General features: G+C 47.9%; 1 protein-coding gene across 1 annotated transcript; it reads left to right on the forward strand.

Annotated features, from left to right (window-relative positions):
- Positions 1-3,263: 3,263 nt before the first annotated feature.
- Positions 3,264-14,724, forward strand: LOC135883559 (pinopsin-like). Its single transcript, XM_065410754.1, has 4 exons — positions 3,264-3,642; positions 6,458-6,789; positions 9,316-9,552; positions 13,499-14,724. The coding sequence occupies exons 1-4, from the start codon at positions 3,264-3,266 to the stop codon at positions 13,712-13,714; spliced, it is 1,164 nt and encodes a 387-aa protein (XP_065266826.1). The 3' UTR covers positions 13,715-14,724.
- Positions 14,725-16,166: the final 1,442 nt, after the last annotated feature.

Here is a 16,166-nt window from a genome sequence, read left to right on the forward strand (position 1 = left end):
GAGACACAGGACGAGCTCCAGCTACTGCCTTAGCAACATGACCCATCTTTTGGAAGGGATGCTCTTTCAGAAAATCAAGACAGCTTGTTTATTTTAGGGATCTGTGGTGTATGTGTGTGTTTTCTTCTCTTCCAGTGGCTCTTAGTTTTCCCAGATTATCAGGCAGGCAGTGGACCACACCAGTGAAATAGTTAATAGAGGCACATTCTGTTTAGTGGTAATACAATTAAAACTGATGGCAGGTGGTAATAATAGCAAGCACTTATTTTCGAAGTGCTTTACAGTGAGCTAATTAAACCTTGCAACACCTCTAGGAGGGGCATTAGTACCCCCACTTTACAAATGAGGGTACTGAGGGAGAGATGGAGATGTAGGATCACCTCACTGGACTCAATCCTGCAACTTTACACCTGTGGGACTGCTTCATTGGAGTGAACAACAATATCAATTACAAGAACAGGTCCAATGAGACAATTACACATTATAAAACACTACAGGTATCACCAAGGTATATTAATTTCAGTGTTCGTACAGGCTGCAGGATCAAATACTCTAGATCATTAGGGTATATTTAGGGTTCCCATCATCATCTGTATGAATGTTAGTACATTCTTAGACCCCAGTCCTGCACAGAACTCCTCACAGGTGCAGCCAAGCACATGCCCAGGGCACGAGCAGGATCACTGCCCAAGCTGTAGCTTGAAACATCTGAACTTATTTAATCACTGCAGATAGTTAAAGTGACACAGTCAAGTTTAACATGTATTCTGTTCCAAATCACACCTTTCAGAAGATTATTAAACTTGAAAACTTTAAACCGCTTTTCACTATTCATTGTTTATTTTTTGCTCTCAGCTAGGACAAGGAAAATAGATTAGTCCTTTTCACTGTTTTTTCACTTTCTAGTCAACTTAACTGACTGCATAATCAGATCCTAGGTTTTCGTACAGTACCATCATGCCTCAGTGTTTGGATTGCAAACATAGAGTTTGATCCTGCATTCCTTGCATACACAAAAGTTCTCAAATTCACGAGAGTTTTGGGTGCAAAAAGAATTTAGCATCAGATCCATTCTTTGTGCCAGTAGACAGTCTGTTTGCCTTTCCCTTACCAGCATGCACCTTACAAAGAACCTGATCCAACTCCTATTAGAAAATCAACGGGAAAAACTCCCATTGACCTACTCATAATACATCCAAGGGCTGATGTATTCAAGTTAGCCAGAATTAGGAATACATGGACACGTCTGCCTCAAAAGAATAATCTGTCACCCCCCCAAAAAAATCATTCTGCACTTCCTCACTTGCAATCTTAAATCATATTGTGTCCTATTCTATACTATGCCCGGTTCCAGGAAAAAACGGGCAAGAACTTTTGAAAGTCACAGTTCAAAAAAATGTACTCCCTTTGTCTCCCCCACTCAGCACTCCCCTGACCTCAGTCCCTGGTTGATCTCTAATGCTATCTTTCTTTCCCAGTCTACAGTGGAGTTTTGCCCTCGATAAAGCTAGTGAAAACATAACATAACTCTGCTGACTTCACTGGAGCTAACCCAGTGTAGCAAAGTTTGGCTCCTAATTCTGAATCAAGCAAATGCAAAAATAGTGGCCTTGATTCTGCTCTCAAACTGGTTTTACACGGGGATAACTTCATTGGCTGGGATGGCATCACCCCTGATTTACACCAGAGTCACGGAGAGGAGAATCAGACAGACCCAGATTCCCTTTTCTCTACTCCCTCACTGCTCTGATAGCCTCAGATACATTATCCTACAGGATAGAGAGAAGTATTTCTCTGGCCAGGCAGTGCTGACCCCACTGTAAACCCCAACATGTGAAGGGCAAAGAACTCGCACGTGGCACCTTCCCCTGAGTTCACCTTCCTGACCTCCAGGCTAAGGGAAACCCCAGAATCCATTACAATTTACATTTCACCAAAAATGCGCTGGTTTATTTCACGCTCCGATCTGCTCAAGTTACTAGTTAAGATCCCAATCGTGCAAACAGTTTAATAACCTTGCACACACGAGTAGTGCCCTGGACTCAGTGTGTGTAAAGTTGCTAAGCTCTTTCCCTCTGGCAGGGAAACTCTTTCCTAGGCTAGGGTCTCAAGCCCCACGGATCGCCCGCCTGCCCGCCCGGGGGAGAGCGCCCAAGGAACCCCACATCCGCCAGCGAAAGCCAGCTGAACGCTCCAAGCTCCACTCGCTCCATACTGGCAGCGCAGACTGGTGTCCGCATGTGTCAGAGCAGGCAGGATTGCTCCCGTGTTTGCGGCTCCTTTCATCGCTATTCTGTTTTGCCGACGTTTGAGCCCGGGAAGGGCTCTGTGCCTCCCCCTGGCCGGAGACGGGGCCCCCATTCCCGCCCCAGGAGTTTCTCCGCCTGCTTCCACGGTGCATCTTGGCAGCAGCGAGCACCCGCTAAGGTATAAAGCAGCCAGCGCCTCGGACTCTCTGAGCCAGCCACCGCTTCCAGCCGCCGCCGCGCAGCCCCGCTGGCTCCTGCTATCTCAGCCGGGTGCTAGGCAGAAGCGCGCAGGGCGCCGCGCCGCGGGGCATCCCCTTCTTCCCTTGGGCGCTAGGGGAGAGGTGCGCAGAGGTCTTGGACACCCCCCCCATTCCCGGGGGGTTGGGTGCAGAAGGAAGGGCGCAGCAATCTCGGCCCTGCAGGCGATAAGGGAGAGGCGCGCAAGGTGCAGAAGTCCAGTCTCCCCACCAGGAGCTGGAGGAGATGCGTGGCAGGGGGACCCTTTCTGAGGCCCTAGGGCAGAAAAGGGCTGGGCGACGCGCGCCGTGTGCTAAGGGAGAAGGACGCAGCGGTGTCAGGTGCCCAGCGCTGGGCAGAAGCGCGCAGGGCGCAGCGGTACCTGACTACCTTGTAGGCTAGAAGGGGCAAGGTGGCGAGCTGCAGCCTTCCTTGGCGCAGCGAAGAAGGGCGCAGGGCGCTGAGGGAAGAAGGCGCAGCTGTACCAGACCCCCCGCGCAAGGGAGAAGGGCGCAGGGCGCTAGGGGAAGAGGACGCAGCTGTACCAGACCCCCCGCGCAAGGGAGAAGGGCGCAGGGCGCTGAGGGAAGAAGGCGCAGCTGTACTAGACCCCCGCGCAAGGGAAAAGGGCGCAGGGCGCTGAGGGAAGAGGACGCAGCTGTACCAGACCCCAGCGCAGTGGAGAAGGGCGCAGGGCGCTGAGGGAAGAAGGCGCAGCTGTACCAGACCCCCGCGCAAGGGAGAAGAGCGTAGGGGGGAGCAGGCAGCGTCACAGACATGAGGCTGGTCCTGGCGGAGCGGAGCCTCAACCTCACTAACCACAGCTGGGCTGGGGGTTCCGGCAACCTGAGCTTGGAGGGGCCGCTGCTGGCCTGGGCGGCTGGGGGCCTGGGGCGCACGGGGCACAGCGTGGTGGCCGTGTGTCTGGGCATCATCCTGGTGCTGGGCTGCCTGAACAACCTGCTGGTCCTGCTGATCTTCCTGAAGTTCGAGTCCATCCGGACCCCCATTAACCTGATCCTGCTGAACATCAGCCTCAGCGACCTGCTGGTCTGCCTCTTCGGGACCCCCTTCAGCCTGGCCGCCAGCGTGCGGGGCCGCTGGCTCCTGGGCGATGCCGGCTGCAAGTGGTACGGCTTCGCCAACGCCCTCTTCGGTAGGTGCGGCTGCCCAGCTCCCCCTCGCAACTAGGGGAGGAAACAGCCCTGCCGCAGCCCACAGGGGCAGGGGGAGCCGCACGACAGTGCCCGGGGCTGAGTCACGCTTCCTCTTCTAGGGCGCTGGCAGCGTAGTGCTGACGGGGACAGAGGCCCCGGGTTCCTTGGGGTAAGGATCCCCACCTTGCATGCAGCCACCTCCGGAGTCGGAGCAGAAATATACAGACTGGCAGGGAAGGCGGTGTGTGCTTACACCCACTGGAAAACCTGGCCCCAAAGGCCAAAGACCTGTTAGGACAAGACAATTAGGCCCTCTTGCTAGTGCTGGTTTATTCTGTCTTCTCTAGGCCAAGATTTTCAAAGAAGAGTGTCTACATTTGGGCTCCTAAATCCATAATTAGGCCCCTAAATAAAAGTTTGGGCTGATTTTTCAGAGATACCCAGCATGCACAACTCCTGTGAATTTCAGGGCAGTATGTAAGTGCTCAGCACCTCTGCAAATCAAGCCTCTTTTACATATGGGTGTAGGAGACGAACTGAAGGCACCTAACTGTGGAAGTGTTGGCTCTAGTGTTTGGTGGAGGGTCTGATTAATAACAGAGAACAAACTGCCTTGCTTGCCTGTGGTTTGGGGATGGAGAAGGTGAAGTCGAAGGCAGGTGTTGCTGAGTGTGCCCTGTGTGTTGGTTTCCAAAGAAGAGTCTGGTTGCTATGGGTTTTAGTAATCCATCATTGTCTAAAAGGTTTCTTTTAAATCCTTGCATGTTGGGCCATAGTTCTGTGCACGTCTCCAGCATTGTTCAGTGGCAGAGGTGTGAAACCCTACCTCCATCATGCTAACCCTCTCTCTCTTTCCGCTCATTTGTCACTTGCCAGTAGAGTTCCTTATGGGATGAAACTGCATATGCCTGGTCTTGCTCAAAGAGGAGTTGTTTCTGGGAAGTTTGAAGACCTGCGCCTTTTGAACTTAAACAAGCAGGAAGAATGCTCTTTGCTTTAACAACAAATTCTATCATGTATCCCCCCCTTATCCCGGCAATGCTTTGCTAGACACGTCAACTATAGATGTTCTGAGTTTTAGGTGACCATGGAGTTTTGGGGCCGCCTCGACTAAATGTATACAACTGGAGCCTACTCATCCTGTCAGTTGACGTCAGTATGGATTATGGGCACAACTGAAGGGCTAAGCAGGCACCAGATTCTCCTGCCTGTAATTTACTGTTATCACTGGCTCACAGCCCAATCACACTTACTATTATTGATATTTATTTGTATTGCATAAGTGCCTACAGGGGAGACCAGCACATGGCTCTCACACTCCTGTGCACTCCAGCCCCCTTTCCTCCAGGCAATCACCCATTAACCCTTATCACTTCACCCAGACTCACTCACCTTTGACCTAGTTTCCTGATACTTCACATTCACTCCAGCTGTTGGAAGAGTCCTTCCATGCCATCTACCAAATATCAAAATCCCCTGTGAAACTGAATTGCTTTTCTCCACCTAGCTCTCTTACAGTGAGAGGTCTGCATTTAAAATGGCAGCATTTGCTAACAGCTACCACCTAGTGGTACCAAAGCTAGCTCGGTTTCCCTCCCCTTTACTTAGGGTTTGTTTACATGGGGTAATAGACCAGAATGGCTGTTTTGTGGTCGCTCCCCAAGAGGATACTATATTCTGGAATAAATCACTTTATTTCAGAAAAATTAGCATGCTTCCAAAGCAAAGCAATTATTCTGGAATAGAACGACTTATTCTGGAATAGAGTATCCACATGGGAGCTATCTGCAATAGCTATTTGGGTCAATTTCCTCATATAGATAAGATATAACAACTGTGACCACTAATGTAGCTATGAGTTACGCAGATTTGGGATTTTATAGCTAAAACAAACACATGGGAACAATGCAGAGATGGTCAATATGGATGATGGTCTACAGCAGGGGTTCTCAAATTTCATTGCACCGCAACCACCTTCTGATAACAAAAATTACTACAGGACCCCAGGAGGGGGGACCGAAGCTTGAGCCCACCCACACCCCACCACCCTGGGTGTGGGCAGGGCAAAGCCAAAGCCCCACTGCCCCAGGCTTTGCCCTGCCCACACCCGGGGCTTTGGCTTTGCCCTGCCCACACCCTTTGGGCTTTGGCTTTGGCTCCGGACCCCAGCAAGTCTAAGCCAGCGACCCACTTTGGGGTCCCAACCCACAGTTTGAGAACCGCTGGTCTGTAGTCAGTGGGAGTTTCACATTGACCTCTGTGGAGGCAGGATCAGCCCCATGGTCTGTCAACAGAAATAAACAAGTGATCAGCAGAAAGTGGTGCTGCCAGGAGCAGCTTGGCACTGATATTGTTATATCCAGATGCATTTTACTGCAGGCATTCTGATGGGGTTTTTTTGGTTTTGTGTGTGCTGTTGCAGCAGGATATTTGTTTGAAATTAAAAATCTCAGATTTATTGCATGACCATTTCCAATGCCTGATCCTGCAGCTCTTCCCTTCACTGAGAAGGGAGTACTCACGAGAGGGAGGGCATCAGGATCGGCCCCAAGGGCTGCCTGGTCAGAGACTTTCCATCTATCCCTACCCTGCGTGCTTGTTTCTCTCCTAGTGGGAGAATCTGGAAAAGCCTATACTGAGCAGTAGCTCTGACAGACTCATGGGGTGAATCCTGCAGGGCCAGCGTCAGCAAGAGTTGACATGTGCCTGCAGTGGGAGTCATGACTGAGTAAGGACTGCAGGACTTGGCTCCCTGGGAATAACCCCTTTCATCTTTCTGACTCACTAACACCAAGCCCATCTCTTTCCTTGCAGGCATTGTCTCTCTGATTTCCCTTTCCATCCTCTCGTACGAACGGTATGTCACAGTGCTCAGGAGGTGCATGAAAGTGAACGTGTCCAGCTACCAGAAATCCTGTCTCTTTATTGCAGGCTCTTGGTTCTACTCCTTGTTTTGGACTTTGCCTCCTTTGTTTGGTTGGAGCAGCTACGGTCCCGAAGGCCCGGGCACCAGCTGCTCAGTAGAGTGGCACTCCAGGTCTCCTAACAATATCTCTTACATCATATGCCTCTTTATCTTTTGCCTTATATTGCCTCTTCTGACAATGATCTATTGTTACGGGAAAATAGTGAGAGCAATCAAAATGGTAAGTATCTTCTCTCGCTGCTCTAACATATGTGGTTGTAACAGGGCCGGCTCTAGGTTTTTTGCCGCCCCAAGCAAAAAATATTTTGGCTGCCCCCCGTCCCAGCCCTGGGCTCCCCGCCGGACCCCCCTGCTGCCCCAGCCCTGGGCTCTTCCCCCCCACCCACACCCCCTGCCGCCCCAGCTCTGGGCTCCCTCATTCCCCCGCACCATTGCCCCACACACATACCTCCTGCCGCCCCAGCCCTGGGCTCTCTCCCCCCCCACCTGCACCCTCCTTCCGCCGCAGCCCTGGGTCACTGGTAACTCGCTCCCACGGCAGGTCATTCAGCAGGAATTTTAGATGTGCACAGAACACAGACAGGATTGGTTCCCATATGGTTACAGAACTGCAGTAAAGTGGAACAATTTTCAGCTTGTGTGACTGGAGGATATCTGGATGCATATTATAAGACTGTCCTACATAAATGAAGAAAAGTTGAGGTGCCTTTATTATTCTTTTGTTCCTCTCTTTCTTTCTATGGGGAATTTGCCGATGCAATATCACTGTCTTCCTTTTAAACAAACAAAAAAAGGCAATGGCTGTTGAAAATAGCAATTCCAGTCCTAATAACCACTGGGAAGCATTTCTTGCTCAATTTATCCTACTTTTTCTACAGCAACTTACAGTGGATCAGTATATTTGATTTGGGAGAAATGAAGTAACAGCTGCCCAAACTGAGCTTGAGCACTCCTGAATTTTGAGGTGTTCAAATCTGGAAGGCAGGTGCTGCGGGGGGAGGAGGGGAGAAAGAGGGCTGTGGCTCTGGGGGGGAGCATAGCAGCATGTATGCAGCAGTGTGTCTGGCGCTGCATGGAGCCAGACACGCTGGTCTGAGTGGCATGGTAAGGGGGCTGGGGGGTTGGATGGGGCGGAGGTTCGGGGGGGGCAGTCAGGGGCAGGGAGAAGGGGGGGTTAGATGGGTCAGGGGTTGGGGGGGCAGTCAGGGGACAGGCAGCGGTTGGATAGGCATGGGAGTCCCGGGGGTTTGTCAGGGGACAGGTAGGGGGTGGGGTCCTAGGGGGAAAGTTGGGGGGGGTCTCAGGAGGGGGCAGTTGGGGACAAGGAGAAGGGAGGCTTAGATGGGGGGTGGGATCCTGGGGAGCAGTTGGGGCAGGGGTCCAGGGAGGGAGTGATCAGGGAGCAGGAGGGGTTGGATGGGTTGGGGTTTCTGTGGGGTGCAGTCAGAGGGAGTGGATGGGGACAGGGTGGGGCTACCCTCCCTCCCCGTGGAGTGTCCTATTTTTTGAATGTTAAAATATTGGTATCCCTACCTTCACAGTGCAGCTCTCCATTCACTGCAGCATGAGGTCTCAGCTACCTCACTTCCTCCCCCTCTTTCCTGTTGGTAGTGGCCAAGGGAATGCTGGGAAATGTAGTTCTTTCCCTGCTCCAGGGCTGGCTCTATAGGCAGGGAGCTAACCAAGGAACTACAACTCCCAGGGCTCCCTGTTGGTTCTCAGCTCCCATGCTGGATCCCTGCCGCCCCTGCAAATGGGCTGCCCCAAGCACGTGCTTGCTTTGCTGGTGCCAAGAGCCGCCCCTGGGTTGTAACTGCATTCTTCTTTTCTCTGTACTGAATGGGGATATTCTTAGAGTTCTGCCTGTTGCAGGACATGTGATACCCATGTCTGCCTATCAGGAATGAAATCTGCCATAAAGCAATATGTGGGGAGCTATGATCCAGCTCCCACTGAAGTCAATGAGTGTTTTGACACTGAGTGATGCCAAATGCTGCATGTATTGTGGTAGTTCTGGGAGGCTCCATCAGGGAATGGCCCGCCCCTTTATGTAAATAAATGTAATAGAAAGGTGATCCCTGCGCCAAAAAGCCCATGGTCTGAGTCAGCCTCAATCTACTTTAGTTGTGGTTTGCAGCTATTGGTCTAGATTCACTATCTGCTCCTAGACTCAATGCAGCTGTAAATCCAGTTTAACTGGCCGGGGAAACTGCTGTGTATCTCTGGAGCATAGGTTGGAGAACTAGCAATAAAGACTGTATAGAATGCAACAAATATCTACCAGATTATGGAAAGTGAGGATAATGACTATTATGATATAGTTAACACATTTCTTGCTGCAGTATCCAGGTGCTCCTGGGTTCTGGGAGGCTCAGGTACTTGCTGTTCACAGGACCTAGTAGATTGCATTGTTGTACATCAAAACAGGCTTATCCTATTCCAGTAGAGGTCACTGTTTACATGTATTCTGTGCTAAGTTTAGATGTGTATGTTCTCAGCTTGTTACACCCTGCGATAAGGAAAAATGGCACAGATAAACGGACTTCTTTTATACAAAAGATTTCATGTTGCCCATATGAGTAGGAATATTAGTGACAGAACAGCTGTGCCTTGGCAAACATCAGGATAGTTACGTGACAAAATCATTGGCATGTGTCACATAATCCTTCAGCGTCTATAAACTTGTTGAATTTAGGACTGAAATAACCCCCACTCCTGAGTTTCATAAAACAGTACTTTATTTTAGCAGGTTTCTAGGTTTAATATGACAACGGTTCAGAAGAGGGAACACCACATACTTTTGATGGTGGTATCCATGGTTACCTGCTACCTCCTCTGCTGGATGCCATATGGGATAGTATCTTTGATTGCAACATTTGGCAAGCCAGGAATAATCACTCCAACAGGAAGCATTGTCCCATCCGTTTTGGCAAAGACTAGCACGTTTGTTAATCCTGTTCTCTGTGTGCTCTTGAACAAACAGGTAAGAATTTCACTTTGTTTATTTATTCTGGAATACAATTGCTCCTTCATATTAGATTTGTGATCAGTAAGTACTATTGTTAAAATATATGTAACAACTTTGTATGGGGACCTGTCTGAAATGAGTTGGGGCGTCTCAGTCCCTTTCTAGTGGACCATTACAACACCCAGTCTTACAGCTGGGCTTCCTTTGAAGTGAGTTTCAGATAAAATAGCAAAGGTTTAGCTGAGTTGGCATATAGTCCGTCTTTTCACTCCTCTGGAGGTGATCATTAGGAAGTAGGGCACAGTAGTGGGGTCACTTTGGAGTAGCTTGCACTGCCAGTGCCCATTCTGTGTGTGCTCCGTTTGATAAGACGTAATTGCAGTGGTGACTTGTTCTGGAGTCCCTTTGTCCCCTATTTGTGACATCACCCTTCTCATAGTGATGCATGCAGTGCAGTTATGCATTAACAATCTGTAACTAATATGCTTTGTCCTGCATCACGCACAGTAAATGCATTTTCTTATTGAACTGTGCTCTGGTGTTAAAAAAAATAGTTCTTGTCAATAAAAGTAACCCAAGAGAAGGCTAATAATGTCCTTGTGTTGCTGACTTGCTCTCCCACTACAGATGGGGAGTAGCTTTCTGTCCTCATTTTAAGTTTTTTTTGGAGAGGGTCCATAGAATGGTCCCTCCCATTTCCACTTTGTCTATAGCTCCCTAATCCTGATTCACAGTTGCCCTGCAAGTTAGACGTGCGAGTTGCAATGGAGGCAATAAGCCACATTTCTGATTTCCTGATCCTCTGGCTTCTCAGCAGTGGGCTAGTTTTCAGGCACAAGCAAGAGCAGCCTGAAAGCTGGTTGAACATACATTGACTTCCAATGACCCCAAGAGGCCAGAATGCCAGCTGGGGTTTACAAGGACGCATGGGGAGACCCAGCCAGGGAAGGGGAATGTTGTAGGACCTGCTACAGTGGCCCCCTACTCTGTTCAAAGATAATCCCTTTGTTGGGGCAGACCTCTGGTGGTCACCTAAGCCACTTTCAGGGCAAGTAGTTTCTAGCAGATTAGCACAAACCTACCTAAATGTACTACCAGATATGGTCCCACATCCATTCTGAATTGACTATGCACAAATAAAAGCGGGGCAAAGGGCTGCAGAAATAGGCAGTGCACGGTGAATGCTGAGAGGTTGTCATTGCTTGCAGCATCATTCTCAGGCTCTTTCTTTGCCCAGACAAATCCTTCCCAGCAATGGCATGATCTTGAGGAATGATGATGCATTGCATATAGCCTCCGTCATGCTAAAAATTGGTGTTGCAAAGATATAAATAGAGCTGATTGTCTGTGGAGCTTGATGGAGTGACTCAGATGAGCAGAAAAAGGAAAATGTTGCACAAAGAGCAAGCAGAAGAAAGACTTAAAAAAAAATGGAACTTAAAGGTGGTAACACAGCAAGTAACTGAGTGGGGGAATGACAAGCAGACTCCACTCTTCTGATCAGCACCACAGCGTTACATAAACAGAAAATACACTCACACACACACAAAAAGGCAACAGATTGTTGTTAGAGACTAGACAGGAGGAAATGTCTAGAAGCTCCTTTTGGTATCATTTCATTTACTGGCAAGTTAGTCTCATAGACATAGAACAAGCTAGTGTGAACACACAGTAAAGCTTCCAGCAGTATATGGCAATTTTGATATTTATTGCAGTAGTGCCCACAATGTGCTAGGCGCTGTCAAAACTGATCATTCCCCACTCTTCGGCATTGGTGAGGCCTCATCTGGAGTACTGTGTCCAGTTTTGGGCCCCACACTACAAGAAGGATGTGGAAAAATTGGAAAGAGTCCAGCGGAGGGAAACAAAAATGATTAGGGGGCTGGAGCACATGTCTTATGAGGAGAGGCTGAGGGAACTGGGATTGTTTAGTCTGCAGAAGAGAAGAATGAGGGGGGATTTGATAGCTGCTTTCAACTACCTGAAAGGGGGTTCCAAAGAGGATGGATCTAGACTGTTCTCAGTGGTAGCAGATGACATAACAAGGAGTAATGGTCTCAAGTTGCAGTGGGGGAGGTTTAGGTTGGATATTAGGGAAAAAAAATTCATTAGGAGGGTGGTGAAGCACTGGATGGGTTACCTAGGGAGGTGGTGGAATCTCCGTCCTTAGAGATTTTTAAGGTCAGGCTTGACAAAGCCCTGTCTGGGATGATTTAGTTGGGGATTGGTCCTGCTTTGAGTAGGTGGTTTGACTAGATGACCTCCTGAGGTCCCTACCAACCCTGATATTCTATGATTCTATGAAAATTTTTAGGAAGGGCCAGTCCATGCCCTGAAGAGCTTACCATCTAAGGAAAGGTAATTGCATTATTTTCCCTTGAGCTCCCAGTGCTCTTACATGGATATATATTGACATCCTAGTTATAGTGAGTGGGGATGGAAGAATGCACTGTATTGAATATTGCCCAGAGTAAATTAGAGGCTAAAACCAACAGGAAGATTCAAGTTTAGTTTCATGAGAGGAAGTGACTCAGTGATCTGAGGAAAGGAAAGAATGGAAGAATCATAGAGAAGGGAATAGAGAGGTGGCTAACATGGGGATGAATGTGATGGGCTGTAGGGGAACACCAAGAGAGAGAGGTAGAAGGGAGCAATTCCATGAGAATGTTGAAAGCCATGAGGGTTTTGCCGAATGTTCAGTTACACTGAAAGTGATAAAAGTTGGCGGTGGTAGATTTGTAACTTGTGCTTCTCTGGAATGGTGACGTTTCCCAGCCCTGGCTCTTCTTGTCCTTACATCAAGGTTCTCTTTCATACAGGGCTTTCTTTAGGCACCTTCTTTGATTACATTAACAAAGTTCTGGTCAAGGGTCAACCAAATTCTGAGCTGTCATCCTGACTTGTAGCCTAAATTCAGTGTTAGTGATGAGGTTCTATTACTAATGTAAACTGGCCTCTTTGGTTTTAGTTCGGTTTGGGTGGTTTTGTATGTGGGTTTCTTTTTCTTCAGCAAATGGCCCGTTCTTGTTGCTATCATCTCTATCTGTGTCAAATATGTAATACTTCAACCAAAGCCTGCCACATTTCCTAGACCACGGGGATTGCTGTTAAAAGAGGGGTGAGGTTCTTTTGAAAGGGGATCTTCAACCCTTGCATCAGAGTCAGAAGCCTAGTGAATGGGATGCATTAGGGTCTGTTCAGTCCATGTTTATGAAGAGTTCCTTTTGAGGGAAGTAGATCCTAAAAACAAGCAACCTATATTCTCTCCTTGTGCTTCATGTGGAGCTGAGCTCTAGCTTGCTAGTGAAGTCTGAACAGAAGATCAATCAAAATAAAGGGAAATCCATCTTTAAAGCTGTATATCTATGAGCAAAGTTGAAAAATTCTAGTAGGGAGATAGGGATTGTCTTGGGGTCTGCATTTGGTTTTCCATTGTGTGTAGTGGCATATTGCTCCTCCACAGTGACTCCTCCTTCCCTTTTATAGCCGGCTTCATTACCCCATCACCTCCTGCAGCCTGGAGGGTGTTGCTTTTGAAACAGTCCACATTTTGTCAGCTGATTTGGTAGCAAAGCTGTGATTAAAAAGGGGATGGCCCTCATATTGGCTGACAGTAGGGATTAAACTGGGGACTTCCAGAGCTAAAATCATGGGGCTCTACATCTTGAGTTAAAAAGATGGGCTATGTAAGTGGGGGCTGTAACACAGTTGTGTTCTCTGTGGATGGCGCATGGAGTGGGACCTGTAACACACATTGACGAGTGGGTTACATTAGCAGGCTTCTCAGCCAGTTCCTCAGATTTATTATGCACAGGATAAAGTGCAGGGAGTTAGTAATAATATGAAGTTTATTCTTCCTCTCTCAGGTTTGTGTGATGTGATCCTTAAGGGGCTGCTCGAGACTATGTTCTTAGCATACGCTCTCCTGAATTTCAGTTTTTCAGTTTTTCTTCTTCTTTAGTTCTACAGGTGTTTTATCACTTTAGTAAAATGTGGACCGTTCCCTCAGCGTACTGAAAACATTCTCAATTCAAAAGAGAGCCAAAACTTTGAGATAGCTGGCCGGATAACAGAGATTACCCTGGCTCAAATGCCGGCGGATGAAAGGCAAATCAAAAATAACACTCAATGCTCTTCAAAAAACCAAAAGACTCTTGTGGTTCATTACAAAGTCTAGATCAAAAAGTTGCTTTTACAACCCTCCATTCGACCTCTATGTTGGCCCAGCAATGAAAGAATGTCCCAATTCCCAATAGAAATGAACAATAGGACGAACATAGAAGACATCACCGAGGCCCACAGGACTTTCACTACTCAACGATGTTAGGTTTATGTCTGCCAAGAAGAATAAGATGCAATACAGATCACACTTGGAGATTGTCGGCTAGCAGCCTTTCACACTTCAGCATGCATGCCCTAAATCTTACACATTTAAGAACACCACATGTATGCAAGCTACTGGAATAAATTTCAGTTTTGCCAGTAATACAAACATTACTGGCAAAGAAACATTTCTACCTAGAAACATCAACAAAACGTTTGTGACCCTCTTAATTCTGAAGTAATGGTTGTTCTGTAATGGTTTTTTCTATATCATTTCTGGAATGGTAGATGACCTGTTATTGCCATCAGAAGCTCTGATTCACTAGCACTGAAATCATCTTTCCTGGAAATACCTCTTCTGGGCCAGTGACACTGCAGCATGGTGAACTGAGAGAAATACCTGTGTTATCTATGCTACCTAGTCACAGAGTGAGAAACAGGCTCCTAAAAACCCTTTCTGTCTTTATTTCTAGTGTTTTTGTCTCTATTCACCTAGCAGCATTTTGTTCATGAACACGTACAAAAATGCTAGACCCCAAGGCTTGAAATCCTAACACGGGGAGCTGCACGAGCACTGGCTTATCAGCCCCTCAAATCACAATTCTTAGTGTCAATGCAGAAATGCAAATTGTTTTTAAGCAAAATGACTGTGACTCCACTACACCAATTGCTTAATTGAACCATCCAGCTTTGTGTGTTAGAGCTTCAAAAGCTGTTTTGTTGGTTTAATGTTTTTATCCTCCTTTGCCAGTCAAGAAATATGCTGATCTGAAGTCTGCCTGATATTGCCTGTGTTATGATAAGCTACTCTGATCTCTTCTGGCCTTAAAATCTAGGAAACAATAAAGAATGGTTTGTCTCGCATTATTTTGCACAGCTTAATTGTCAAAATGCCAATGGTGTGTTTGGCCCCTGTATGTACAGGACAGTACCTGCCCTAAGGAGCTAACCATCTCTGGCTCTCTCTATGCTCGAGTTTTCTGCTAACATTTCCTTCCATTGCTCCCAGCTGCACAATTCCACAGGTGGTAGCAACAGTGAGAGTGCTAGAGAAGACAGTGCGGCTGCTGGCATTTAAAGCATTGTGTTAGGTAGCTCTGTGGCCACCTGGAGTCTGTATTAGGGCTGCAATGGCTGGAGCTGAACCGGTAGTCACCGTGGTGGGGAAATTTGAGCAAAGGCTTGCCAATGTAGACACTCGCTAAATGCCAAGGCTGCTTGCACTGCCCTCCAGTCAAACCTGATCCTGTATGTTTTTGGAGGTGGGTGCAGTAAAGGATGTTCCAACTCAGGAGTAAGGTGAACATCAGCAGAAAAGTTTCACTCTTTATTCCACATAAGCTTAAAATTGCCATTGTTTCCTTCCCATTTAGTTTTGTTTGGGAGAAGTGCTAAATAAATTACTGTCCCACATCTGATGAAGTGGGTATTCACCCACGAAAGCTTATGCTCCAATACGTCTGTTAGTCTATAAGGTGCCACAGGACTCTTTGTCACTTTTTACAGATCCAGACTAACACGGCTACCCCTCTGATACTTGTTCCACTATTGTTCCCCCGGCTCCAGTTGTGTGTGTGAGCTACTGTAGAGGGTCTATTCCAGCTGATATCAAGGCTGCTGTTAGAACCGCAAAGGCTATTAAAGTCCCAGACACTCACTATTCTGGTAAAAGATTTCCCCACTCCACGTGTAACATTGTCCTTCTGTCTCCCCCATTCCTGTTTGTGAATAAGGTGCAATCTTGCCTAGATGAAGGAGAGTTCATCCAGCTGGACTTCTCACCTCCTGCCCTCTGTTAGCGCCAAGGGTCCTCTACACCCTTCCCACTCTACTTTCCCTCCCTGTAGAGCAGAGGTCCAGCCTGGTACCCCAGACCACCAGCTATCCTTCCCCAGCACCAAGGATGGGCAGTCATGCCTCCAGACAGCTAGCCCCACCACTTTGTCTGCCCGAGCTATCTTGCCTTGTAACAAACACACAGCCACCACTGTCCTATTCCTATTCCCAGTGTGGCTCCTAACCCTCTATAACCCAGACTGACCCTAGCACACCAAGCCCTGCAAGGGACATGATTTCTTACCCCTCAGAACAGTGCATAGGCACTGCAGTTGCTAAGAGCAGGATGCTCATGGCTTTTCCCTGAGCCAGCTGCTGCAATTAACGCTTGTGCCATTTCTCTCATGATTTAGTACTGATTAAACAAGAAATTCTTGGCCAATGGAGGGCTGTCAGCTTAGCTTTGGGACTGAAAGCAACCAAAGAAAATGCAGTCTTGCTGCTGCTCTCCACAAGCAGGTTCTGAGAAA

Source organism: Emys orbicularis, chromosome 9, assembly GCF_028017835.1.
Source record: "Emys orbicularis isolate rEmyOrb1 chromosome 9, rEmyOrb1.hap1, whole genome shotgun sequence".
NCBI classification, from domain to species: domain Eukaryota; kingdom Metazoa; phylum Chordata; order Testudines; family Emydidae; genus Emys; species Emys orbicularis.

Excerpts from the sequence above, each read along its gene's own strand:
- LOC135883559 (XM_065410754.1), top strand. The coding sequence starts at position 3,264 with ATGAGGCTGGTCCTGGCGGAGCGGAGCCTCAACCTCACTAACCACAGC. Across the intron at positions 3,643-6,457 it reads CTTCGCCAACGCCCTCTTCG|GCATTGTCTCTCTGATTTCC; the intron begins GTAGGTGCGGCT and ends CTTTCCTTGCAG. Across the intron at positions 9,553-13,498 it reads GTGTGCTCTTGAACAAACAG|TTCTACAGGTGTTTTATCAC; the intron begins GTAAGAATTTCA and ends CTTCTTCTTTAG.